Source organism: Lepus europaeus, chromosome 7 (genome assembly GCF_033115175.1).
Source record: "Lepus europaeus isolate LE1 chromosome 7, mLepTim1.pri, whole genome shotgun sequence".
In the NCBI taxonomy this organism is placed as follows: Eukaryota; Metazoa; Chordata; class Mammalia; order Lagomorpha; family Leporidae; genus Lepus; species Lepus europaeus.
This window is the reverse complement of record NC_084833.1, coordinates 67,056,853-67,083,404: the sequence shown is the minus strand read 5'-3', so window position 1 is coordinate 67,083,404 and position 26,552 is coordinate 67,056,853. Positions and strand designations below refer to the sequence as shown.

General features: G+C 41.8%; 1 protein-coding gene across 3 annotated transcripts in view; it reads left to right on the top strand.

Moving 5' to 3' along the window:
* The window catches only part of RSF1 (remodeling and spacing factor 1), a 170,392-nt gene that overhangs the window by 48,357 nt on the left and 95,483 nt on the right, over positions 1-26,552 (top strand). For all 3 annotated transcript variants that reach the window (XM_062196760.1, XM_062196762.1, XM_062196761.1), the window contains exon 2: positions 5,734-5,825. In XM_062196760.1, coding sequence (XP_062052744.1) covers positions 5,734-5,825 — 92 coding nt within the window. The remainder of the gene's footprint in view (positions 1-5,733; positions 5,826-26,552) is intronic.

Here is a 26,552-nt window from a genome sequence, read left to right as displayed (position 1 = left end):
TGACCTTGTCTAAATAAGATCAGAGTCAGTGAACTCAAAAGGCCTCCATAGCCTTGGCAACTCATGACAAGAGCCTAGGGTGATTACTGACTCCATAAACAAGAGTGTCAGTTTGTTAAGTCAACAACAGGAGTCACTGTGCACTTATTCCTCATGTAGGCTCTCTGTCCTTAATGTATTGTACAATGTGAATTAATGCTATAACTAGTACTCAAACAGTACTTTACACTTTGTGTTTCTGTGTGGGTGCAAACTGTTGAAATCTTTACTTAATATATGCTAAATTGATCTTCTGTATATAAAGAGAATTGAAAATGAATCTTGATGTGAAAGGAAGGGGAGAGGGAGCGGGAGAGGGGAGGGTAGCAGGTGGGAGGGAAGTTATGGGTGGGGGGGAGCCATTGTAATCCATAAGCTGTACTTTGGAAATTTATATTCATTAAATAAAAGTTAAAAAAAAAAAAAGAAATGATGGCATTTTATGTAGTATTGTATAGTGTTAAATGTATTAAAGTTAATTCAAATTCTTTGTATTTTTATGAATACAAAATGCTACTGGGACATTTGAAATTATGTGGCTCACTTTATATTGCCTTTGGACAGTGGTGTACAAAGCCAAAATCAGCATGTATAAAGTATAAAGTGGGATCTAAAAACATTAATTGCACATGTGTTCTTGTCCTGTATTGGCTTTTAAAAATAGCACCAGTGGTATCAAAATATCTTGTGATTCCATGTATCTGTGTGATGTGGGAGGCATGTAACTAAATGAGTGATAAAGAACATATGAAAATGATTTTCCAGTGACGAAGGAGTCGCTGGTTTTGAAAAGCCGTCACAGAGACTTTTAGGACTTGTTTTTCCCAGACATTGAAAGATGAATACGATTCAAGTAAGTAGAAAACAGTAAGCTGGAGGGCTTTCATGTAGCCCACGTAGTAAACGGGCCAAATGCTTTGTATCAAGGATTTCAGTGTAGGAGTGAGAGAGAAGGACTAGAGAGTTAGATTGAGACGGAATATTGAGACTCTGAGGCTAAGGTGAGAAATATGGATGAGCTATATAGGTCTGTTTTTTTTTTTTTTTTTTTTTTGGACAGACAGAGTGGACAGAGACAGAGACAGAGAGAAAGGTCTTCCTTTTGCCGTTGGTTCACCCTCCAATGGCCGCTGTGGCTGGCGCGCTGCGGCCGGTGCCCCGCACTGAACCGAAGCCAGGAGCCAGGTGCTTCCCCCTGGTCTCCCATGCGGGTGCAGGGCCCAAGCACTTGGGTCATCCTCCACTGCCTTCCCGGGCCATAGCAGAGAGCTGGACTGGAAGAGGAGCAACCGGGACAGAATCCAGTGTACCAACTGGAACTAGAACCTGGGGTGCTGGCGCTGCAGGCGGAGGATTAGCCCATTGAGCCATGGCGACGGCCTGAGCTTATATAGTTCTTCAAGAACTATCAGTATATACAAGAGAGAAGTAACACAAAAGAAGTATTTCTGGAAATTGGTTTGGTTACTGGAGACTAACCCTAGCTATTTTTCTGGAGTGAGAAGATATGTAATGTATTAGAGAAATTGGAAGAAATAGTAGGTTTGAGATGTGGAAAAGGAGAACCATCAAGACTACTGTGTTTGAAAAAAAAGAAGAAATTGAATGCGACCTTGGTTCTCAAAAATTGTGAACAGAAATAAGTCTTTGTAGCTTCAAATTCTTCTGAGTTAGTGAACAAAGCCTTTTCTTACAGATAGAGAAGTTGAGGTTTAGTTTTTTTACAAAGTTATTTTATTTTTTAAAGATTTATTTTTTTTTTTTGCCGGCGCCATGGCTCAACAGGCTAATCCTCCGCCTTGCGGCGCCGGCACACCGGGTTCTCGTCCCGGTCGGGGCACCGATCTTATCCCGGTTGCCCCTCTTCCAGGCCAGCTCTCTGCTGTGGCCAGGGAGTGCAGTGGAGGATGGCCCAAGTTCTTGGGCCCTGCACCCCATGGGAGACCAGGAGAAGCACCTGGCTCCTGCCATCGGAACAGCGCAGTGCGCTGGCCGCAGCGCGCCTACTGTGGCGGCCATTGGAAGGTGAACCAACGGCAAAAAGGAAGACCTTTCTCTCTGTCTCCCTCCACTGTCCACTCTGCCTGTCAAAAATTAAAAAAAAAAAAAAAAAAAAAAGATTTATTTTTTTGAAAGGGAGAGAGAGAGAGGGAGAGGGAGAGATCTTCCATCTGGTTCACTTGCCAAATGGCTGCAACAGTCTGAACTGGGTCAGGCTGAAGCCATGAGCCAGGAGCTTCTTCCTGGTCTCCCACATAGGTGGCAGGGACCCAAGCACTTGGGCCATCTTCTTCCCAGGTGCATTAACAGGAAGCTGAATCAGAAGTGGAGCAGCTGGGACACCCCATATGGTATGCTAGCATCACAGGCGGCAGCTTAACCCACTATAACAATACTGGCCCCTAGATAGATAGATAGATAGATAGATAGATAGATAGATACTGGCCCCTAGATAGATAGATAGATAGATAGATAGATAGATAGATAGATAGACAGATAGACAGATAGATAGATACTGGCCCCCAGATAGATAGATAGATAGATAGATAGATACTGGCCCCTAGATAGATAGATAGATAGATTGATTTAAAAGTCTTAGTTACAGTGAGGGAGAGACAGAGACCTCTGGTCTGCTGATTCACTCCCCAAATGGCAGCATTAGGCTAGGCTGGGCCAGCCCAAAGCCAGGATCCTGTAATTCCGTCTTGGTTTTCTCCCATGGGTCACAGGGTCCCAAGCACTTGGAACATCTTCCACTGCTTCCTGGACATATTAGCAGGGAGCTGGATTGGAAGTGGAGCAGCTTGGAGTTGAACCAGTGCTCATATGGGATGCTGGAGTCACAGGCGGTATATTAACCTGCAGTGCCACAGTGCAGGCCCAGAGGTTCAATGTTTAAAGGACTTGACTTAGTACAAGTATAAAAGCTGAGAATTGAGCCCAATAGTTGCGTGACCAGTCAGTCAGTAAGTTTTAATTTTGTTTTCTAAAGATTTCTCAGTTCTACTCACTTCTCTCCGTACCATGTCTGGCTATAGTTCAGGCTACTGACATCTTTGCGGATTGATGTTTTCCTGAATTTATACCTAATGTCTGCCCTGTTTCCCACTTCCTAAAATAAGCATATAAGAGCTCCTTTTACTTAAAAATTGTGTTCCTCCAGTTCAGTCATTGAGATCTTTCTAAAATACAGAGCATTCTCCTGCTTAAACTTGGTTGAATGAAATCTGTACTTCTTTGCCTGGCCTGTTAAGGCTCTCTATGATCGTGCCTTTTTCTGTGTCAGTGCCTCCATTTCCATGACCACTTTGTGGCTTGTTTTGTTTTTAGACATTTGCATCTACTGTTGTTTCTACAAGCAGTGCCCTTTTTCCTCTTTTCTCCATTCTTCTCTTAACTCCTTTTTTCAAGTCTTAGTGTAACTGTGTTTACTCGTGTATGACCACTCTCCTTCCCTGCCCACCATTTTACCCCACTAAGAAGACTCACTTACAAAGCCTTATTAAAGATAGGAACTATTTCTTACTGGCTAATAACAGGCCAGAGAAATCTATTGAGTAGTGACTATTTATGTACTTTAGAATATTTTCAAGTTAGAAGGAGTTTTAGTGGGGGATAAGAGTCTGAACAAATGACTGAAAAAAAGTTAGAACATCCTTTCCCAATTTGAGTGTTTCTTAGAGCCTTTGTTCCCTACACGATAATGGATGAAATATATTACAGAATACTGCAGATTATATCACTGTCTCGGATGCTCATGGTGTGCTGTAGGGAAATCAGTAGAGAGTTTCAGAAGTCCTGCTTATAAAACTTTAGTTTTTTTTACTTAGCATTTTTCAAATATATTTGATTATGGAAATTTTGTATATAGGATACTTGTAATTTCTTTTGGGTTACTAGTAGTATTTGGGATTTGTAAAGTGCTAAATTTGACAGGTGTGTGTTTATTTCTCTCAGGTCTTATTAATGTAATTTTAAAACATAATTGTATCATGCCCATTTGGAGGGAGTCTGTTTACAATCAGAAACAGAGATACTGTGGAAAGATACACCAGTCTTCAAATACTTGAAGGATCCCATGTTGAAAAATGATTAAAAATACTGTTTTTTTTTTTGAACAGCAAATTTACTTTTATTAATTTTATTACAAAAGTATGTACATACAATATGAGTGGACATGGGTGTCTCAATTTAACGAGAACTATTTTGGTCTGTGGTCATTAAGTAGCTTTTGAATATTTTAAGTACACAAGACACTTAAGAAGAGAAAAATCTCCACTTGCACTAGTACCTGGTTTCCTTTTACTGAGTACATTATGTCTGGTTTAAACAAAACAAAAAGAAACAAAAATATATATACATCAAAAGACGAAAAGCATGGTTTGAGACAACAGAGTAAACATCAGATACAGACTGAGCTACAAGGGAGATGTTAGAATTACCAAATTGGAGGTGGGAGGGGGGCTGGCACTGTGCCACAGCAAGTTAAAATACTGTTTTTTAAACTTCAGAATGAGAGTCAGAACTAGGGGAGGAAATTGTAGGAAGGCAGATTTTTTATTTAGAGTAAGGGTAGCTTTGCTGCACAGAAAATTGAACTAGCATTTGGAATGTGAATAATTTTTTTGTCTGTGGAGAATGTCAAGGAGAGATCGATAGGAATGCCGTAAAGAAGTTTAGCACATCAGAAAAGGGACACATTGGAGGAATAGTTTGTTGAAACAGTTTGAAAACCATGAGTCTCTATTTCTGAGATATCCATCAGCTTGGAATTTGTATTCCTTTGTTCCTTTCTAATGCTTTCAATCTATGTCTTGGTCTGAAATCTTAGTAAAGGAAACAACCAGATTAGAATTTTCAGTTGTATAGTTAAATGCTTTTACTTAATGATTTTTTAAAAAAATAGAATTCTCTTTAAATTTAGTCATCTTCTTCTTCTTCTTCTTCTTCTTTTTTTTTTTTTTTTTTTTTAATTTGAGAGGCAGAGAGAGAGAGAGCGCGTGCGCAAGCTTCTGTCTGCTGGTTTACTACCCAAATGCTTGCAGTGGCTGGGGCTGGGCTGGGGCCGAAGCCAGGAGCCAGAAACTCAGACCAAGTCTCTCATGTGGGTGGCAGGAAACCCAATTATTTGAGCCATCACCACTACCTCTCAGAGTCTGTACTGGCAGGAGACTGGAGTCAGGAACCAGAGCCAGGAGTTGAACCCAGGTATTCCAATAGGGGTGTGGGTGTCCTAACCACTAGACAAATGCCCACTCCTTAGACATTACTTTTAGAGTGGTTTTTGGGTTACAGAAAAATTAAGTCAAAGTTCAGAGTTTCACCTACATGTCCCTTATCCCCTCACATGCACTGCCTCCCCTGCCGTGGGCATCCTGCACTGTAGTGGTACGATGCTATAATCGTTGAGCCTACATGGACATGTCATTTTCACCCAGTCTCTACTTTACATTAAATTTCACTTTTACTTCTTGTTACTTTGATAGAAAATACAAATATTCTTGCTGCTCTTTAAATTGTTTTCAGTCATATATTACTCTAGTTTAGGCTTTTCTGATTCAGAGATCTAAAAGCTAGAATCAGCATCTATTTTTAAGAAATTTTTTAGGGTTGGGGAAAGTTTGTGTTTTTTAAAAAATATTTTTAAGTGTTTTGTTTTGCTGGCTAACAGTGTTTTTTTCCCTTTCTTTTAAGTACCAAAAGAATTGGTGGAACTCCATTTGAAGTTGATGAGGAAGATTGGCAAATCTGTTACAGCAGACAGATGGGAAAAATATTTGATCAAGGTAAATAACTTTCTCTGTTACTAAAGTTACTGTAGCATAAATTGATGTTATATTTCATATTATCCTAAAGTTTTTTTCTAAAAAATTATTAGTTTATTTCAAAGGCAGAAAGAGAGACAGACAAGCGGAAGTCTTCTACGTACTGGTTCATGTCCTGATTGCTTGCAACAGATATGGCCCACACCAAATCTGGGGGCCAAGAACTCAGTTCTCCCATGTAGGTAGCAGGGACCCAACAGCTTGAGCTGCCTCCCATGATGTACAGTTAGCAGGATGCTAGAATCTGGAGCAGAGCTGGGACGTGAACCTAGGCACTAGTAAGTAAGTGGTGTCTTAACCACTGTGCCAAGTGCTTACCCCACTATGCTTATGTGTTTTAATAGTTTACTTTAAAAATTACATAATATAACTCTAAAATCCATGTTTTGCTGTTACTAAGTAATTGTCTGGAGTCCTTAAGTTAGATTTCAGAGGTATTATGTTTCTGTTATGCCTGCCATGCTCAGCACTTTCATGTCTTCTCTCATTTAATCCTTAAGAATCATTCTGATAGTTAGCCACAGATAAGGCCCAGGAAAGTTGTTACATTTGCTTAAGATTGTGCAGTAGGCATAGGCAGAGCCAGGATTTGTTCGTAACTTAAGAGCTAAAATGCTCAAAGCCCAATAAGTCAGTATAGGAAACTTTCAAGTTATCCACAAAGCCAGACCTGTTGACAACCTAGGCAATTTTTTAAAAAAGATTTATTTATTTATTTGTTTGAAAGGCACTGTTAGAGAGAGTAAGAGATCTTCCATCTGCTGGTTCACTCCCCAGATGGCTGCAACGGCTAGGGCTGGACCAGGCCAAGGCCAGGAACTTCATCCAGGTCTCCCACATAGGTGGCAAGTATCCAAGCACTTGGCCATTTTCCATTGCTTTCTCAGGCACATTATCAGGGAGCTGGATGAGAAGTAGAGCATCTGGGATGTGACTTCACAAGTGGTGGCTTAACGTGCCGTGTTAAGAACACAAGGACAGCCCAATCTAGGTTATTTTAATCAGCTTTAGGATTGACCCTATTAAAGGCAAGACCATTCAGGATAAAATGTCTGGAATTGAATCCAAATATTAAGTCATATAGTTTTTACAAGCCTAAACTAATGTATTTATCGTTTCCATGTTGTCCTTTGGGGGCATTTTGAATTCTGTTACATACTAGAATATTAGGTTATGTCTTTTGGGTGATTAAATCATTTTTCTTTGCTGCTTTTTAAAAAATATGTTTACATACATATATTTTTCCTTCTCTGCAGAGAGAGTAACCCTTGGGCACCAAGAGTTGCTTAGTTTAGTGTGTTGTGGCGTAGTACACACTATGTTAAGCTTCCACCTGCTAAGCTAGCATCCTGTATGGGCTCCAGTTTGTGTTTCAGCTGCTCTACTTCCTGGGAAAGGCAGCGGAAGATGGCCCAAGTGTTTGCACTCCTGCCACCCACATGGGAAGGTCTGGAAGAATCTCTTGCTCCTTGCTTTGGCCTGGCCTACAGTGGCCATTGCAGCCATCTGAGGCATGAACCAGCAGATGCAAGAGCTCTCTTTTTCTGTCTCTTCCTGTCTGTAACTGACTTTCAAATAAATAAATAAGTAAAAACTTGTTTCTATATTATAAGTAGCACATTCTGTTCTAATTATCTTTGTTGTATAACACACTACTCGAAATGAAGAGACATAACATAAAAATAATTTTAATCAGCACAAAGATTTTTGGGGTCAGGAATTTCTGAAAGTTACTTCCTCCATCCTCTGTTGGTTGAAACAGTCAAGACTCTGGCCAGATTCAAGGGGAGGTAACAGAGGCACTCAGCTGTAGATGGTAGGCCTGTCTAACTTTTGAAAAACACAATGTAAAATATAGTCCATTATTGTTTTAAATAAGTTGAAAGCATTTCAAAGTTGACTCCAAATTTCAAAAATTTGGTACTATGAGATTCTCTAAAGCCTGATTAACTAGTATTTAATTAAATCTCTGTAATGTATTAAATTGAGGGAGAAATGAGCAAATTTTTAACTACTAAAAATGCTTGTTAAAATATCAGGTTACTGTTTTAACAAAATGATTGCTAATGATTAAGAGTCAAAGTTTTGGAGCTTAGAAAGAGTTGAGGGGCCAGCACTGTAGGGTAGTGGGTTAAGCTGCAGTCAGCAGTTCTAGCATCCTATATGGGCAGCAGTTTGAGTCCCCACTGCTCCGTTTCTGATCTAGTTCCTGCCAGTCCACCTGGGAAAGCAGCAAAAGATGGCCCAAGTCCTTGGACCTAAGCACTCACAAGAGAGACCCAGAAAAAGCTCCTATCTCCTGGCTTCAACCTGGCCTAGCCTTGGCCATTGCAGCCATTTGGGGAGTGAACTAGAAGATGGAGGATCGCTCGCTCTTTCTATAACTGCCTTTCAAATAAATAAATAAATCTTAAAATAAATAAAGTAACATTTAAAGGCACTTGAAAGACTGTATCTTGTGAATAAATCTTTTTGTTACATATTTAAAATTTTTTTCTATTTTGTGATGTCTGAGAACTGAGATAGAAATATCTTGTGTACTGATCCCAGCCCTACTGTAGCATCATGGATAATCACCTTCGCTCCCCTAGTTCTCAGTTCCTTTTTAAGATATCAGACTTGAGTTGATTTTATATGAGCCTTCAGTTCTGTAATTATGGTTCAAGTTTTTTGAATTGAGTTAAATTCACAAATAATAAGTTAACCCTTTTAAGGTATACAGTTTGTAGTTTTTAATGTATTCACAAGATTGTGCAACCACCACTACTCTCTTTTTAAAAACATGTTCAACATACCAAAAAGAAACTTCATATTCATTGGCAGTCACTTCCCCTTGCCTGAGCTTCTGGCAACCACTGATCTCTTCTCTGACTATGTGGATTTGCCTCTTCTGGATATTCTGTAATAAAGAGAATCATATATAGGCCCTTTGTGTTTTTCACTCTAACATTGACTTCTGACATTTAATGTGTTCACAGTGTTGTACAGACACCGCTACCCTCTAGTTCTAGGACATTACCCATTGCTCTCTACCCCCACAACAGCCACCAGTGACTAATTATGTTCTCGTGTCTGTGGATCGACCTCTTCTAGATGCTTCATACGATGCTTCTGGCTGCCGTCACTTAGGAGGATGTTTTCAAGGTTCATTTATGGTGTAGCATGTATTAATACTTTGTTCTTTTCTATACCTGAATAATGTTCCAGTGTATGGATATACCACATTTTATGTATCCATTTATCTGTTCATGATTGATTTGCTTCTGTCTTCTGGCTATTGTGAATAGTTTTGGTGTGAATATTGCATACTAATTTTGGGGTATACATGTGATTGGTTTCATTTCTTCCAAGTCAAGAATGGAGTTGCTAGGTCATATGATAAATCCCTCTTTAACTTTGTGAAGAACTGCTGCACTCCTCATTTGCCACACACTTGCATCATTGCACATTTCAGGGATGTAGGAGGATTACATTACCATATCCCTCCTCACCAACACAGTGCATTAGGTTTTTTGTTATTGTTGCTTGTTTGTTTAATTTGAGAAAGAAACAGAGACAGACCTGTTATCCACAGGTTCACTTCCCAGATGCTAGAGCCAGAATCTCAACTTAGGTTTCCCAGGCAGGTGGCAGGGGCCTGACTAAGTAAGCTGTCACCTTCTTCCAGAGTGCCCACTAGCTGGAAGCACAGTCCTGACCTCCAGTGTGGGACCCAGGCATCCACAGCAGTGTTTTAACCACTTTGCCAAACTCCTGCCCCATCTTACTAGGTTTGTTTTGGTTTGTTTTGTTATAACTATCCTAGTAGTTTTAATTTGCATTTTGCTAGTAATTAATGATGTTGAACATTATTTTCACGTTTTTGTTGATTTTATATATCTTCTATGTCCTTGTCTACTTTTAAATTGGTTATTTCTATTTTTATTGTTGAATTGTAGGAGTACTTTGTATATTCTTTATAATAGAATCCTGCCACAAGCATGTTTTGTAAATATTTTTTCATTATTTGCATTTTCAGTTTTTTTATAATGTCCCTTTATGCACAAATATTTTCAACTTTTTTTTGAAAAAGGATTATTTATTTGAAAGGCAGAGTTGAAGGGGATAAGGGAGAGAATCTTCCAACCACTGTGGCCCCAATGGCTAGAGATGGGTCAAGCTGAATCTAGGAGCCTAGAACTCCATCCAGGTCTCTCACATGAGTTGCAGCAACCCCAGGTACTTGGACCATCTTCTGCTGCTTTCCCAGGCTCATTAACAGGAAGCTGGATTGGAAATGGAGCAGCCAGTACTCAAATTGGCACTCATATGCCAGCGTAGCAGGTAGGAGTTTAGCCTGCTGCTAAAAGTTTTTAATTTTATAAAATATAATTTATCTGTTTTTGTCTGTGGCTTGTGCTTTGGTACCATACCTAAGAAACCCTTGCCTAGCTCAGTGTTAAGATTTAATCCTGTGGCGCAGCGGGTTAAAGCCCTGGCGTGGAGCGCCGGTATCCCATATGGGAGCCAGTTCAAGTCCCGACTGCTCCTCTTCCGATCCAGCTCTCTGCTATGACCTGGGAAAGCAGTGGAAGATGGCCCAAGTGCTTGGGCCCCTGCACCCACGTGGAGACCCGGGAGAAGCTCTTGGTCCCTGGCTTCGGATCGGCACAGCTCCAGCTGTTGCGGCCATCTGTCTCTACCTCTCTAACTCTGTCTTTCAAATAAATAAAATAAGTCTTTTAAAAAAAAAAAAAAAAAGATTTAATCCTGTATTTTGTCCTAAGAGTTTTATAATTTGAGCTCTTCCATTTAGGTCTGTGAGAAATTTTGAGTTAATTTTTGTATATTCAATGAAATAAGGGAGGGGCCCAGCTACATTCTTTGCACGATATTCGGTTGTTCCATACCAGGCCAGGCCAAAACTAGAGGCTGAGAGCTTCATCCAGGTCTCCCACATGAGTTGCAGGGGTCCAAACACTTGGGCTATGTTTCCCTGCTTTTTCCAAGCCATTAGCAGGGAACTGGATTGGAAGTGGAGCAGTGGAACACAAACCAGTGCCCAGATGGGATGCCAGTGTTAGAGGCGGTGACTTTACCTGCTATGCCAAAACGCTGGTCCCTGTAGTTAGTTTTGAAATTGTTAATTTCCAGGATCATTTTGGCTGTTATGTATCCCTTACATTTCTGTGTGAATTTTAAATATCACTTGCCAATTTCTGGAAAAATGCCAGCTAGAATTTGTATATAAATTGTGTAGAATCTTTAGATCAGTTAGTGGCATATTGCCCTCTTCACTCTTGATCCATGACCAGAAGTTCTTTTTCAGTTTATTTAGGTCTTCTTAAATCCTTTGAAAGTATTTTACAGTTTTCAGTTAGGTCTTCATTTCTTGGTCCTCGTGGGAGTCCCTTATATAAAATGTGGTCATATTTGCATGTAACCTATACACTTCCTCCTGAGTACTCTAAAAAGAAAGATTTATTTATTTGAAAGGCAGAGCTACAGAAAGAGAGAGATATATTTCATCCATTTGGTTCATTCCCCAAATGGCCCAAACAGCCAAATCTCGGCCAGGCTGAAACCAGGAGCCAAGAACATCCATCTGGGTCTCCCAAGTGAGTGGCAGGGTCCCAAGTACTTTGTCCATCTTCTGCTGGTTTCTAAGGCACATTAAAAGGGAGCTGTGTGGGAAGCTGACCCTCTGATATGGAATCCAGAAATGGCAAGCAGTGGCTTAAGCTGCTGTGCCATAATGCCAGTCCCCTCCTGTATACCTTAAATCATATCTAGGTTACTTATAGTACTTACTATAATGAAAACCTTATGTCAATAGTTGCACTGTATTACTTGGGGGGTGATGACAAAACAGCATACATTTAGTGCAGATGTAATTTATTTTGTAACATTTTTGATTGGTGTTTAGTTGAATCTAGATGCAGAGCGCATGTCTACAGAAGAGAGCTGACTGAACTAAATCTGTTGAATGTATTCCGTAGCATTTTGTTGTTTAAATGGAACCATTTTCTTTTCTTTTCTTTTTTTTTAAAGAATTTTTTTAGTAATTTGCAAGAGTTACAAAGAGTGGTAGAGCCAGAGAGAGAGGGATCTTCCATTCCGCTGGTTCACTCCCCAAATGACTGCAACAGCTGGAGCTGAGCTGATCTGAAGCCAGGAGCTGCTTCTGGGTCTCCCACGTGGGTGCAGGGGTCCAAGGAGTTGGGCCATCTTCTGCTGCTTTCCCAGGCCATAGCAGAGAGCTGGATTGCAAGAGGAACAGCCGGACTTGAAGCAGGCTGGGGCTTTAACTCACTGCACCACAGTGCCAGCCCCTAGAACTGTTTTCTTAGTTTTATTTTCAGTGTATAGAAATACAAGGGATTTTTGTATATTGATCTTGTATCTTACAACCTTGCCAAAGTCTTAATTTTAATGCTCAAATAATATTTTGTGGACACCTTAAGATTTCTTATATATAGTATAAGATTATGTCATTTGCAGTTATTGATAGTTTTGCTTCCCCACTCTAGTTTTGAGGCCCTTTATTGTTTTCTCTTGGGTAATTGCTCTTGCTACAACCTCTGGTACACCATTAAATAAAAATGGTGAGAGTGACTATCCTTGGTATCTTGTTCCTGACCACAGGGAGAATGCTTTCAGGCTTTCATGTGATGTTATCTGAGTTTTTCACAGATGTCCTTTATGAAGTTTCATTTTGAGTATGTTTCACATTTCTGTGTCTTGGCACTTCCTTCCAATTAGAGCATAAAAGAATACTGGGAGAGAAGAATACTTCTAGTCCATTCAATCTGAGGAATTATCAGGTAGTGATGATAGTTGTAAATCACTTTGAGAAATAAAACAGAAATGTAAATTGTTGGGGCCAGAGTTGGTAAGCTGCAACCTGCAGTGCTGGCATTCCATATGGAAACCAGATCAAAGTCCGTACTGTTCCACTTCCAATCCAGCTCCTTGCTAATGCATCTGGGAAAAGCAGCAGAAGATGGCCCAACCCACGTGGGAGATCCAGAAGAAGCTCCTGGCTCCTGCCTCAGTTCAGCCCAGGTCCAGCCATTTGGAGAGTGAACCGGTGGATGGAAGATCTCACTCTCCCTCTGTCTCTCTCTTTGTAACTCTGCTTTTCAAATAAATAAATGAATCTTTTAAAAAAGAAAAAAGGAATGCAAATTTCCAGTTTCATCCCTAAGTTGGTTGAATTTCTCAAGTAAGTAAAAGATTTATTTTATTTTGGATGTTTTTAAAACTCTCTTGGAAGGAAAAATGGCCCTATTGACTCACATCATTGCCTGTTTTTTAGTAAATGGTTAGCTCCGAAATAGAAGTGTTAGAGACTATTGTAATTTTTTTTTTTTAATTTTACTATCCTGATTGTCTAGACACTTGCATTCTAAAATAATACAAAATTCTGTTCCATCATGGTGGTTGTGGTAATAGCATCTGCTTCCATACTTTTCTTTTTCTTTCTTCTTTTTTTTTTTTTTTTTTTTTTAATTTGAGAAGTAGAGTTACAGATAGAGGGAGAATCAGAGAGAAAGTCTTCCATCCACTGATTCACTCCCCCAAATGGCTGCAACAGCTGGAGCTGGGCTGATCCAAAGCCAGGAGCCAGGAGCTTCCTCTGGGTCTCCCACGTGGGTGCAGGGGCCCAAGCACTTGGGCCATCTTCTACAGCTTTCCTAGGCCATAGCAAAGAGCTGGATTGGAAGAAGAACAGCTGGGACATGAACTGGTGCCTATATGGGATGCTGGTGCCACAGGAAGAAGCTTAGCCTAATACGCCAAGGTGCTGGCCCCATGCTTCCATACTTTTCTTTAAAATTTATTAAAATTTGGGCTGGCGTTGTACCGTAGCAGGTTAAGTCTCTGCCTGCAATGCTGGCATTCCGTATGGGCACTAGTTGAAGACCAGGCTGCTCCACTTCCAGTCCAGCTCCCTGCTAATGCTCCTGGGAAAGCAGCATAAGATAGCCCAAATGCTTGGGCTCCTGTACCCACGTGTGAGACCTGGAAGAAGCTCCTGGCTTCTAGCTTCAACCTGGCCTAGCTCTGGCTGTTGTGGCCATTTGGGGAGTGAACTAGTGGGTGGAAGATTATCTTTCTCTCTCTGTCTACCTCTACCTCTCCTCTGTAACTCATTGACTTTCAAATAAATAAATAAATAAATCTTTAAGGAAAAAAAAGATTACTGCTGCCTTCCATGTTCTCAAATGTAGTGGACAGTCTTCAGTTCTTGTTTACTAAACCTTAAAAAAATTTTTTTGCTTTCATTTACATGAAAGGCAGAAAGATACAGAGGCACTTCCATCCACTGGTTCCCTCCCCAAATGCCCACAACAGTCAAGGCGGGACCAGGCTGAAATCAGGTGTCTGGAATTCCAACCAGGTCTCCCACAGGTGGCAGGGGCCCAAGCATTTGAGCCATCATCCGCCACCCCCAGGATAAAATATCAGGAAGCTGGATGGAAGCAGAGAGTAGCTGGCACTCTGACATGGGATGCAGGCATCCCAAGTAGCAGTTTAATCAACCCACTATACCCCAGTTTCTGCCCCCTGCAGAGCTTTTCTGTCTTTCTTCCATAGAGTTGAATCTCACTGAATCTTTCTATCCTTGGTTTCTTCAGGTCTTTAGTTGTGATTTTGTATTTTCATTTGCTAACTCCTCTGTGTGAACACTAGAACACTGTGTAGTATACATAAACATAATAATATAATAGAAACTGTGGAATTTGCCTTTAAATAAATGTTTTAAACATGGCATCCAACTTTGTCTATGGTTAGCCAGGGAACATGGCTGCTAAAGCTAACAGATTTTCATCCATCTACTTCAGCAAACATTTTTGGATGGCCTACTCTATAAGGGACTCAGTAAGGTGCCATAGAGGTTCAGGAATGTGCAAGGCACTGATGTTCTTCAGTTGGGAGTTCAATAAAGAAGGAAAATAAAGTAGAGCATAAATCAGTATAGCGCCAGTGAAAATATAAATGCTGCACTGTGATAACAGGAATAAAGTAGTTTGGGAATACACAGATAATGGATTTTTTTTTTACCCTTTTAATGTTTGTGGTAATGATTATAGCTGATTTTGGCCGGCGCCGTGGCTCACTTGGCTAATCCTCCGCCTGCGATGCCGGCACCCTGGGTTCTAGTCCTGGTTGGGGCGCCGGATTCTGTCCCGGTTGCTCCTCTTCCAGTCTAGCTCTCTGCTATGGCCCGGGAGTGCAGTGGAGGATAGCCCAAGTGCTTGCGCCCTGCACCCATATGGGAGACCAGGAAGAAGCACCTGGCTCCCGGCTTCGGATCAGCATAGCACCGACCATAGTGCCCATTTGGGGGGTGAACCAACGGAAGGAAGACCTTTCTCTCTGTCTCTCTCTCTCTCACTGTCTAATAACTCTGCTTGTCCAAAAAAAAAAAAAAAATTATAGTTGATTAAATAAGTGTTGGTCTCTTTCTTTTCTTTTAATAAGTGATACTAAAAAAAAAAAATACTGTAAAAGATATGAGTGACCCAACATGGTAAGGTTAGAAGTATTCAGCATAAAAAATTATGGGTGATGGTACTGTGGCACAGTGGGTTAAGCTGGTATTTGGAATGCCTGAATCCTTTATCAGAGTGCCTGGGGTTTGAGTTCCGGCTACTCTATGCTTCTGATCCAGGATAATTTTTCCCAACTGCTTGGGTTCTGCAGTTGGGAGCCCTTAATGGAGTTTCTTGCTGGCTTCAGCTTGGTTCAGTCCTTGTTGCAGGTATTTGGGGAATGAAACAGTGAATGGCAGATATCTGGGGTCTGTGTCCTTCTATTATTCTTCCAGACAAATAAATCTTTAAAATATATATTTAGAAAAAGTTACTCCTTGTTTTTATAGAAAGCATCTAGAACAGTCCATACAGTTTGTATAGTATGCAAGATTTTGTCCTGAGATTCTTTACTACCTGATGTTACTCTAACAAATTTTTCTACTGGTACAGGTGTTTTTGGAGACATAATTTTAAGTTTTTTTTTTAAGTGACTTTAACACGGAGTGGCTATTCTAGATTGTTAAAGTGGGCCCAGTGTAATTACATGAGCATCTAAAATCGGAAAAAGCAGGCAGCAAGAGAAGTCAGAGAGATTTGCTGCCTGAGAAAGGACAGTGTTAGTGACTAGAAGATGTGTGGTCACATGGAATGCATGAATGAATTCTGTGAATAATCTGAATGAACTTAGAAGTGACTTTTTACCCAGAGCTTCCACAAAGTGATACTCTGCCAACATTTTTTTTTTAAGATTTATTTATTTTAGTTGAACGTCAGAGTTACAGAGAGAGAAGAGAGGTCTTCCTTCCTCTGATTTACTCCTTAGTTGGCTACAATGGCCAGAGCTGCACTGATCCGAAGCCAGGAGCTTTTTCTGGGTCTCCCACACGGGTTCAGGGGCCCAAGGACTTGGGCCATCTTCTGTTGCTATCCGAGGCCATAGCAGAGAGCTGGATTGAAAGTGGAGCAGCCAGGACTCGAACCGGTGCCCATATGGGATGCCAGTACCGCAGGCGGTGGCTTTACCCTCTATGCCACAGTGCCGGCCTCTCTGCCAACATTTGTATATTGCTTTTGTTAGATTACAAGTAGGGAACCAAGCTGAGCTTGCTTTACCTGGACTTCTAACCACAGAAACTGTATGATTATAAATGGCTATTTTAAGATACTAATTTTGTGGTAATTTGTTACATAGCAATAGAAAATAATACATATTTATTATCTTTCTTTATTATTTATTTATTTATTTTTTTTTTGGACAGGCAGAGTGGACAGTGAGAGAGAGACAGAGAGAAAGGTCTTCCTTTTTGCCAATGGCCGCCGTACCATGCTGATCCAATGGCAGGAGCCAGGTACTTTATCCTGGTCTCCCATGGGGTGCAGGGCCCAAGCACTTGGGCCATCCTCCACTGCACTCCCGGGCCACAGCAGAGAGCTGGCCTGGAAGAGGGGCAACCAAGACAGGATCGGTGCCCCAACCGGGAGTAGAACCCGGTGTGCCGGCGCTGCAAGGCGGAGGATTAGCCTATTGAACTGCGGCGCCAGCCCATATCTATTATCTTAAGACAGGATTTATGATCTACTGGAGAATTTAACAGTTGGCTAGCAGCTTCCAAAAATTCCTTTCAAAAACGAATTTCCCTCTTTCATTTTCATCAAAAATGTGTTCTTTTCCTTTAGAAGCCATAAATAACACTATGAAATTTTAAATTTACTTATTTTTTTAAAGAGTTACTTATTTATTTGAAAGGCAGACTTGGCCAGCACCGCGGCTCAACAGGCTAATCCTCCGCCTTGCAGCACCGGCACACCAGGTTCTAGTCCCGGTCGGGGTGCCGGATTCTGTCCCGGTTGCCCCTCTTCCAGGCCAGCTCTCTGCTGTGGCCCGGGAGTGCAGTGGAGGATGGCCCAAGTGCTTGGGCCCTGCACCCCATGGGAGACCAGGAGAAGCACCTGGCTCCTGCCATCGGATCAGCGCAGTGCGCCGGCCGCGGCAGCCATTGGAGGGTGAACCAACGGCAAAGGAAGACCTTTCTCTCTGTCTCTCTCTCTCTCTCACTGTCCATTCTGCCTGTCAAAAAGAAAAGAAAAAAGAAAAAGGCAGACTTACAGAGAGGGAGAGGTAGAGGCAGAGAGAGGTCTTCCATCTACTGGTTCACTCCCCAGATGGCCACAGTGGCTGCAGCTGGGCCAGGACGAAACCAGGATGTTCTTCTGGGTCTCCCACGTGTGTGCAGGCGCCCAAGCACTTGGGCCATTCTCAGGCACATCAGCAGGAAGCTGGATTGAAACAGCTAGTGGCCATGTGGGATATGGGTCCTATTGAGGGTTGCGTAACCTGCTAGACTACAGCACCATCCCCTACATTATTTCACTTAATGATTTACTCGGAACCCAATCTGATGCTAACCATTAAAAAAATATATGTTTTTGGTACCACAGCAGATGGTTATATGTGTTTAGTTGGAAAGTGTGTGGATGTTAGAAAATCTAGGGGCTGGCACTGTGGCATAGCAGGTAAAGCCACCACCTGCAGTGCCAGCATCCCATATGGGCGCAGGTTGCAGCTCTCTGATAAGGCCTGGGAAGCAGTGGAAGATGGCCAAGTCCCCGTGTGGGAAACCCAGAAGCGGTTCCTGTCTCCTGGCTCCTGGCTTTGGGTCAATGTAGCTCTGGCGGTTGCAGCCATCTTGGGAGTGAACCAGTGAATGGAAGATCTCCCTCTCTCTGTCTCTCCACTTCTGCCTCTCTATAACTCTGCCTTTCAAACAAATAAATAACTTAAAAAAAAAAAAAAGTGAATCTGGGCTCCATTTGTGACTCCTTGGCATTGTGGAACTCTGCAGGGCTTTGTCAGAATCTGACTTGATTCATCTGTAAAACTGAGAAACTATCATTTATCTTGTAGAGTTACAAGAATTTAATGAAATAACATGTAATACAATAAAAAAATGCATCTGGCATATTGCATTTATGATACTATTGAAACTTACATTGTTAAGGTATATACAGGTACTGTTGAAGTAGCTTAGCTACCATGCCACAAAAACTCAGTGTACTTCCTGGAATGATGTGACTATTCATTTCTGAAGGTAAAAATAGATGACCTCTTATGAGGGTACTTCAAAGAAGTTCGTGGAAAGTAGAATTAAAAGATACATTTATTTTGATGCAAAAAAGTTTTTGAACTTTGAGCATAGAGAGGCCTTCAAAAAGTTTATAAAAATACATGTTATGGAAAAGTTTGTGCATAAAATTCCGAATATTTTTGCACTAAACTTACCTTTTGACTCTGTACTTTTTTTTTTTTTTTTGACAGGCAGAGTGGACAGTGAGAGAGAGAGACAGAGAGAAAGGTCTTCCTTTGCCGCTGGTTCACCCCCCAACGGCTGCTAGTGCGCTGGCGCACCACGCTGATCCTAAGCCAGGAGCCAGGTGCTTCTCCTGGTCTCCCATGGGGTGCAGGGCCCAAGCACTTGGGCCATCCTCCACTGCACTCCCGGGCCACAGCAGAGAGCTGGCCTGGAAGAGGGGCAACCGGGACAGAATCCGGCGCCCCGACCGGGACTAGAACCCCGTGTGCCGGCGCCGCTAGGTGGAGGATTAGCCTATTGAGCCGTGGCGCCGGCAACTCTGTACTTTTTGAAGCACCATTTTATGAAAACAAGAAGACAAGTTTTGGAAAAAACAAGAAGATAGTTTTGGAAAGGTCTGTTTCCTAGTGACTGCAGGAAATTAAAGTTGTGTTTTGTTTTTCGGCTGCCTGAGACCACTTAAATCTCCACCTTGTTATGTTTTGAGTACAGTCCCTTGTGAGGAGGGGAAGAGGCACTACCTACTTTGTGCATAGGGGAATTGTCACCCATATCTTACAGGATAGATCCATGTAAAAGAAACTGTAATTGCCTTGTTGTTTATTATTATTATTATTCAAGAGGCAGAGAAATTGAGTTAGAAAGACGTTGTTTTTCTCACCGCAATCCAAGAAAGCTGTTATGTATGTCAGAGGTCCACTGTCTATTTTGTAAGCCAAGAATGTTTTCTTTCCTTTTTTTTTTCTTTTAAGATTTATTTAAATTATTTGAAAGGCAGAGTTATAAAGAGAGGGAGGGAGAATCTTCCATCCTCTAGTTCACTCCCCAAATGGCCTCAATGGCTAGGGCTGGGCCAGGCTGAAGCCAAGAGCCAGGAGTTTCTTCCAGGTCTCCCACAAAGGGTACAGGAGCCCAAGCACTTGGGTCATCTGCTGCTGCTTTCCCAAGTGCGTTAGCAGAGAGCTGGGTTGGAAGTGGAGCTGCTGAGTCTCAAACCAGCACACATATGGGGTGCTGGCATCACAGGCGTCGGCTTTATCAGTTATGCCACAGTGCTTACCTTACCAAGAATATTTTCTGCAGATGCATGTTTAATATGTGTGCTGCCAAAGTGAGCACTACACATTTTTTTCAGAAAGCTTTTATTTAATAAATATAAATTTTATAGGTACAGCTTTGGAATATAGCGGTTCTTCCCCCCATACCCACCATCCCACCCCAAATCCTATCCTACCTGCTACTCCCTCTCCCATCCCATTCTTCATTAAGATTCATTTTTAATTACCTGTATATACAAGAGATCAACTCTATACTAAGTAAAGATTTCAACAGTTTGCACCCACACAGACACACAAAGTATAAAGTACTGTTTGAAGACTAGTTCTATATGATAATCAGCTTATATATATATATATATATATAAATTATTAATATATATGTTACTACAATTTAAATTTTTTTAAATTTTTTAAAATTTTTATTTATTTATTTTTTTTTGACAGGCAGAGTGGATAGTGAGAGAGAGAGAGACAGAGAGAAAGGTCTTCCTTTGCCGTTGGTTCACTCTCCAGTGGCCTCTGCGGCCAGCGCATCATGCTGATCCGAAGCCAGGAGCCAGGTGGTTCTCCTGGTCTCCCATGCGGGTGCAGGGCCCAAGCACTTGGGCCATCCTCCACTGCCTTCCCGGGCCATAGCAGAGAGCTGGCCTGGAAGAGGGGCAACCGGGACTAGAACCTGGTGTGCCGGCGCCGCAAGGCGGAGGATTAGCCTGTTAAGCCACGGCGCCGGCCAATTACTACAATTTAAATTTTATCAATAAAAACTGTTTTCCATCTGATTATTACACAAGTAGCTGTACAATAACTTAGTTAGCCTGCATTGCCTAAAATATTTATTGACTTCTAATATATGTCACGTCTACATAATGCTTGGCACACAGGTGCTTAATAATTATTTGTTGAGTGGTTGGCACTGGCATAGTGGGCTAAGTCTCCTCCTACAGTCCCAGAATCCCATATGGGTGCCGATTCAAGTCCTGGCTGCTCCTCTTCTGATCCAGCTATCTGCTATTGCCTGGGAAAGTAGTGGAGGTTGGCCTCTGTACCCTCATGGGAGACCTGGAGGAGGCTCCTGGCTCCTGCCTTTGGATTGGCTCAGCTCTGGCCATTATGGCCATCTGGGGAGGGCACCAGCCGATGGAAGACTTTTCTCTCTGTCTCTCACTCTGTGACTCTACCTCTCAAATAAATAAATAAAATCCTTTCAAAAATAATTATTTGCTTAATGAATGAGTGATTGTTATTAAATAACTTTACCATGGGGCTGGGGCCAACTCTGTGGCACAGCAGGTTGTGCTGCTACCTGTAGTGCCAGCATCACATGTGGGTGCCAGTTCAAGTCCCTGCTGCTGCACTTCCAACCCAGCTCCCTGCTAATGGCCTGGGAAAGCAGAGGAAGATGGCCCAAGTCCCTGGGTCCCTGCAACCCATGTGGGAGACCTGGAAAAAGCTCCTGCCTTTGGCCTGACCCAGCCCCAGTTTTTGCAGCCAGTTGGGTAGGGAACCAGTAGATGGAAGATCTCTCTCTTTCTCTCTCCCCTCTTTCCTCTGCTCGCTTTCAAATAAATAAATAAATATTTAAAAATAAAGAAATAACTTTGCCAAAGCCATACAGCCAAATTTCAATCCACCTCTTCTGATTGTATTTTGAAAAAAATACTCTTCCTCTCTGCCTCTATAATTCTGCCTTTTAAATAAACAAATTTTTAAAAAATTGAAATAAATGGAAGTTTTCTTTACGCAATAAGGAAGAAATCTCTAAATTATTTGAAGTGGAAATGTTATAATTATTCACATACTGTATAGTGTTTTCTTCACCTAATCACCAGAAGTCATCAGTTTATATATCTGATGTAGTATAGACCATATATATGTGTATATATATATATATAATTTTTAAAATGGTTTTTTGTTTGCTTTTTTTTTTTTTTTTTTTTAGTTTTGTTTATTTATTTGAAAGGCGAAGTTACAGAGAGAGACAGAGATCTTCCATCCAATGATTCATAACCCACATGGCAAACAGTGGCCCAGGCTGGGCCAATCCAAAGCCAGGAGCCAGGAGCTTCCTCTGGGTCTCCCACATGGATGCAAAGGACCAAGCACTTGAGCCATCTTCCCCTGCTTTCCCAGGTATATTTGCAAGAAGCAGGATCGGAAGTGTAGTAGCTGGGACTGGAACTGGCTTCCATATAGCATGTTGGCACTGCAGGTGGTAGCTTTACCCACTAGGCCACAGTGCTAACCCCTAAAAGAAATGCCTGATTATAAGCTTTGTATATAAAAGTTTTAAGTTGTATCATAGCTTTTCTAATAAATAATTTAAAACTCTTGGGGCTGGTGCTGTGGTGTAGCAGGTAAAGTTGCTGCCTGCAGTGTGTGCATCCCATATGGATGCCAGTCAAGTCTCGGCTGCTCCACTTCCCATCCAGCTCCCTGCTGGTGTGCCTGAGAAAGCAGTGGAAGATGGTCCAAGTCCTTGGGTCCCTACGCCCTCATGGGGGACCAGGAGGAAGCTCCTGGTTCCTGGCTTCAGCCATTGTGGCTATTTGGGGAGTGAACCAGCAGATGGAAGATCTCTCTCTCTCTCTGCCTCTGCCTCTCTCTAACTCTGCCTTTCAAATAAACATATAAGTCTTTTTTAAAACTCTTAAGTACAAGTTTATCTTTGGCCAGAGCCATATTGTAAAGTTTTTAGTTAGGCAGTCTTCTCTCTGCGTTATAATTATTATTGATAGTTCGCAGGAGGAATTGGCAAAGCTACAGCCCTTCTGGCGTGTGGCCTGTTTTTGTCAATCAAACTGGAACTCGGCAGAGTCTGTTTACAGATGATCTATACCTGCTATCATGCTGAAGTTCCACAGTAAGTAAACTGAAAGTGGATAGCTCTTAAGGCCTAAAATATTTACTCTTTCCCCTGTACAGTCATTGATACCTAGTCTAGAAGGCACATATGCCACCTTTTTCTCTTAGTTCTCTTCTTTATGAAATCAGAACACTAGAAAATCACCAGCCAACATGTTAGGTAGATGAATAAATAGAAAGGATAGTAACACAAGAAGATTATATTTATGTCAGCTGTAAAACTCCTTTTGTTTCATTATCTATTTTCTTGAAGATTTATTTAAGTATTTGAAAGTTAGAGTTCCAGAAAGAGAGACAGAGATCTTCCATTGGTTGGTTCACTCCCCAGATTTTCACAACATCCAAGGCTGGACCAGGCTAATGCTGGGAGTCATGAGTTCCTTCAGGCCTCCTATATAGGTGGCACTCTCTCATGCACTTGAGCCATCTTCTGCTACTTTTTTAGGCACGTTAGGGAACTGGATTGGAAGTGGAATGGCAGGACTCAAACCGATGCCCATATTGGATGCTGTCATTTCAGACATCAGTTTAATCCTCTATACCACAGTACTGGCCCGTCTCATTGGCATTGCAGGTGGTGGTTTAATCCACTGCCGCCTAGTGCTGACTCCAAGATAAGGATTCTGTAACTCAGTGAAACCTAAGTACATGAAGGAACATGTTACTAGGAGAAGGCCTCAAGCAGAGAGTAATGCTTCAGCTGAGATCTAAAGGATAAATGAGTTTGCCAGAAAACAAGGTTGTGGGAATACAATCCAGAAGAAGATACAGCATATCCAAAAACTCAGGAATGAGAGAGATGGTGTGTTCTGCATGAGGTCTGTCTAGATTTCTAAGTGAAAAGAAACCACTAATAAGTCTGAAGGTAACATTTTTTATGTTTAAAAGGTCATTCTTGCAGCAGTGATGAGAAGGTGATCAAGTGATAGGAAGGATTAAGATGAAAAGATCATGGGGCTGACTGTGGCATAGTGGGTAAAGCCAGCATCGTCCCATATGTGCGCTGGTACATTTCCTCTCTGCTCTGCTTCCTGCCCAGCTCCCTGCTAATGGCCTGGGAAAGCAGTACAAGATGGCCCAAGGGTTTGGGTCCCTGCCACCCACATGAGAGGCGTGTTTCTAGCTCATGGCTTTGGTCTGGCCCAGACCTGGCTTTTGTGACCATTTTAGGAGTTAATTCGCACATTGGATGATCTTTCTTTTTCTTACTCTCTCTCTCTTCCTCTCTCTCTGCCTGAAACTCTGCCTTTCAAATAAATAAACCTTTAAAAAAAGAAAAGCTAGGAGACTTTTTAGAAACTGAAGGTTCAGGCAAGAGATGATAAAGGTAAGACCATTGTTGCGATGCAGTGAGTTAAACTGCCACCTATAATGCTGGTGTGCCATATCAGAGTGCTGGTTTCAGTTCCAATTCAACTTGCAGCTAATGTGCCTGGGAAGCAGCTGAAGATTACCCAACTGCTTGGGTCCCTGCCACCCACATGGAAGCCCCTGTTGGGGTTTCTGACTCCTGGCTTCATTGTGACCAGAAGATACTGCCTCTCCTCCTCCCCCATCACTCTGCCTTTCAAATAACAAATGCATCTTTAAAAAGGGGATGATAAAAGTATGAGTTAAGCAGTGGAAAATGGGAAGAGTAAAAGACAAATCTGAGAAATAAACAGAAAGAAAACCCAATAGGACTTGACTCTTTCTTGTGTGTGGGGGGAAGATGGGGTCTTTAGGACTGTGCCTGAATTTTGGCTTGGACTCAGAAGGTTAGCAGTGAGGGCCATCCCTGTGGCTTAGTGGGTCTCTCTGCATTTTTTATTTTTTAAAGATTTATTTGTTTATGTGAAAGGCAGAGTTACAGAGAAGGAGAGAGACACACACACAGAGAGAAGTCTTCCACTGGTTCACTTTCCAAATGGCCTCAATGGCCAGGGCTGGGCCAGCCCGGGAGCCATGAATATCATCTCGGTCTCCCATGTGGGTACAGGGGCCCAAGCATTTGGGCCATCTGCTGCTGCTTTCCCAGGTGCATTAGCAGGGAGCTGGATTGGAAGTGGAGCAATTGAGATTCCAGATGATGCCCATATGGGATCCTAGTGCTGCAGGCCACAGCTTAACCTGCTACAACAGAGCGCTGTCCCTGATCTCTCTCTCCTGATTCTCCCTCTCTCTGTAACTCTGCCTCTCAAATAAATAGATAAATCTTTAGGAAAAATAAAAAAGGAAGCCATCTTATTTTTCTATTGAATGTTCACTATGTGCTAGACACTTAAATTATCTCAACTTTAAAATACCATTGTTTCTCATTTTATGGACAAGGAAATTGATTTCTAAGAAAATAAATGACTTGTCCAGTTTCACATTGCTGAAAATATCACAGCCAGCATTCTAGCCCAGAACTCTGTGAATCCAAAGCTTTGAACTAGCCCTAATGATACACTCCTTGCATTTGTCTTTCTTACAGATTGTGTCTTTTTAAATATATATATATATTTATGTATTTGAAAGAGTTACACAGAGAGAGGAAGAGAGGCATAGAGAGAGAGAGAGAGAGAAGGTTTTTGATCCGCTGGTTCACTCCTCAGTTGGCCGCAGTGGCTGGAGCTGTTTCAATCTGGAGCCAGGAGCCAGGAGCTTCCTCCGGGTCTCCCACACAGGCACAGGGGCCCAAGCACTTGGGCCATCTTCTACTGCTTTCCCAGGCCATAGCAAAGAGCTGGATCGGGAGTGGAGCAGCTGGGACTCCAACCTACACCCATATGGGATGCCAGCACTGCAGGTGGTAGCTTTACCCACTACACCACAGCACTGGCCCCCAGGTTGTTTCTTGAATGGTTGTTTTCCTCTATTATGCATTACTATTAGAGGAATTAATTAAACAATTTCCATTTTCTTTCCCATGGCTGCCATAAGCTTCTGTTACAACCATTAACTAGTTTTCTTACAGAACTTTTACCTTTCCTCTTGCATGGCTCTTGCTCTTTTGTCTTATTCCTTGTAACAGCATTACAGATGTTCTTACTGAGAACTGTTTTGTTTTCTTTTAAAGAAATGGAATATAATTACTACATACACAATTCTGCATAAATCTACAAGTATCTGGCAACTTTTAGGACTTGTTCTTTTGCACATAGCAGACATTACCTAAGACATCTAAAACTGTGCTTCTAGCCTAGCCTTAGCTGACTACTATCACTAATTAGTCAGTATTAGTACCTATTTGTTATCTCTTATTAGTGTCTCCCTAGGACAGCTGAATTTTGACCTCTTGAATTAACAGAACTTTATGTAAAGTACCCAGTGATAATGTGATAAGGAAACTCCTCTGATAATCCAGGTGGGCACTGAGGAAGTTTGGCTGCAGGTAGGGTGTTTGAAAGGTAGAACCAGTGACTCCTTTTGATAATTGAGAGAGCAGTGTCTAGCAACTCTGCTGAAACAGTGGTATTCATTATTGTGTTATACTTGCTAATGTGTTAGCCAGTGTCATCTAAAGTGGAACGAAATCCAAAAATCTTTGATGGATTTTTGTGAAAATGAAGAAATTCAGTGATGGGGAATTTAAACTAGCAGTTCTGCTAGGATCTGTTAACCTCTTGCTTGGTTGGATCGGGCTTGGCTTTACCATGCTTCACATTCCTTTTACTTGGCAAGTCACAAAAAGGTTTATCTGCCAGTGAACACTCAGCTTCCCTGAACCTCTGCTTCCTTGGTTGTTAATGATTTTCATTTTTATTTAAAAGGCAGAGAGGTACAGACAGATATTTTCCATCTGTTGGTTCACTGTCCAAGTGCCTACAACAGCTGGCGCTGGGCCTAGTCCTGGCCAAAGCCAGCAGCTGGGAACTCAATCTAAGTCTTCCATGTGGTGGCAGAGACCTATAAACTTGCCACCACCTGTTGCCTTCTTGGATGTGCATTAGCAGGAAGCTGGACTTGAAGCTG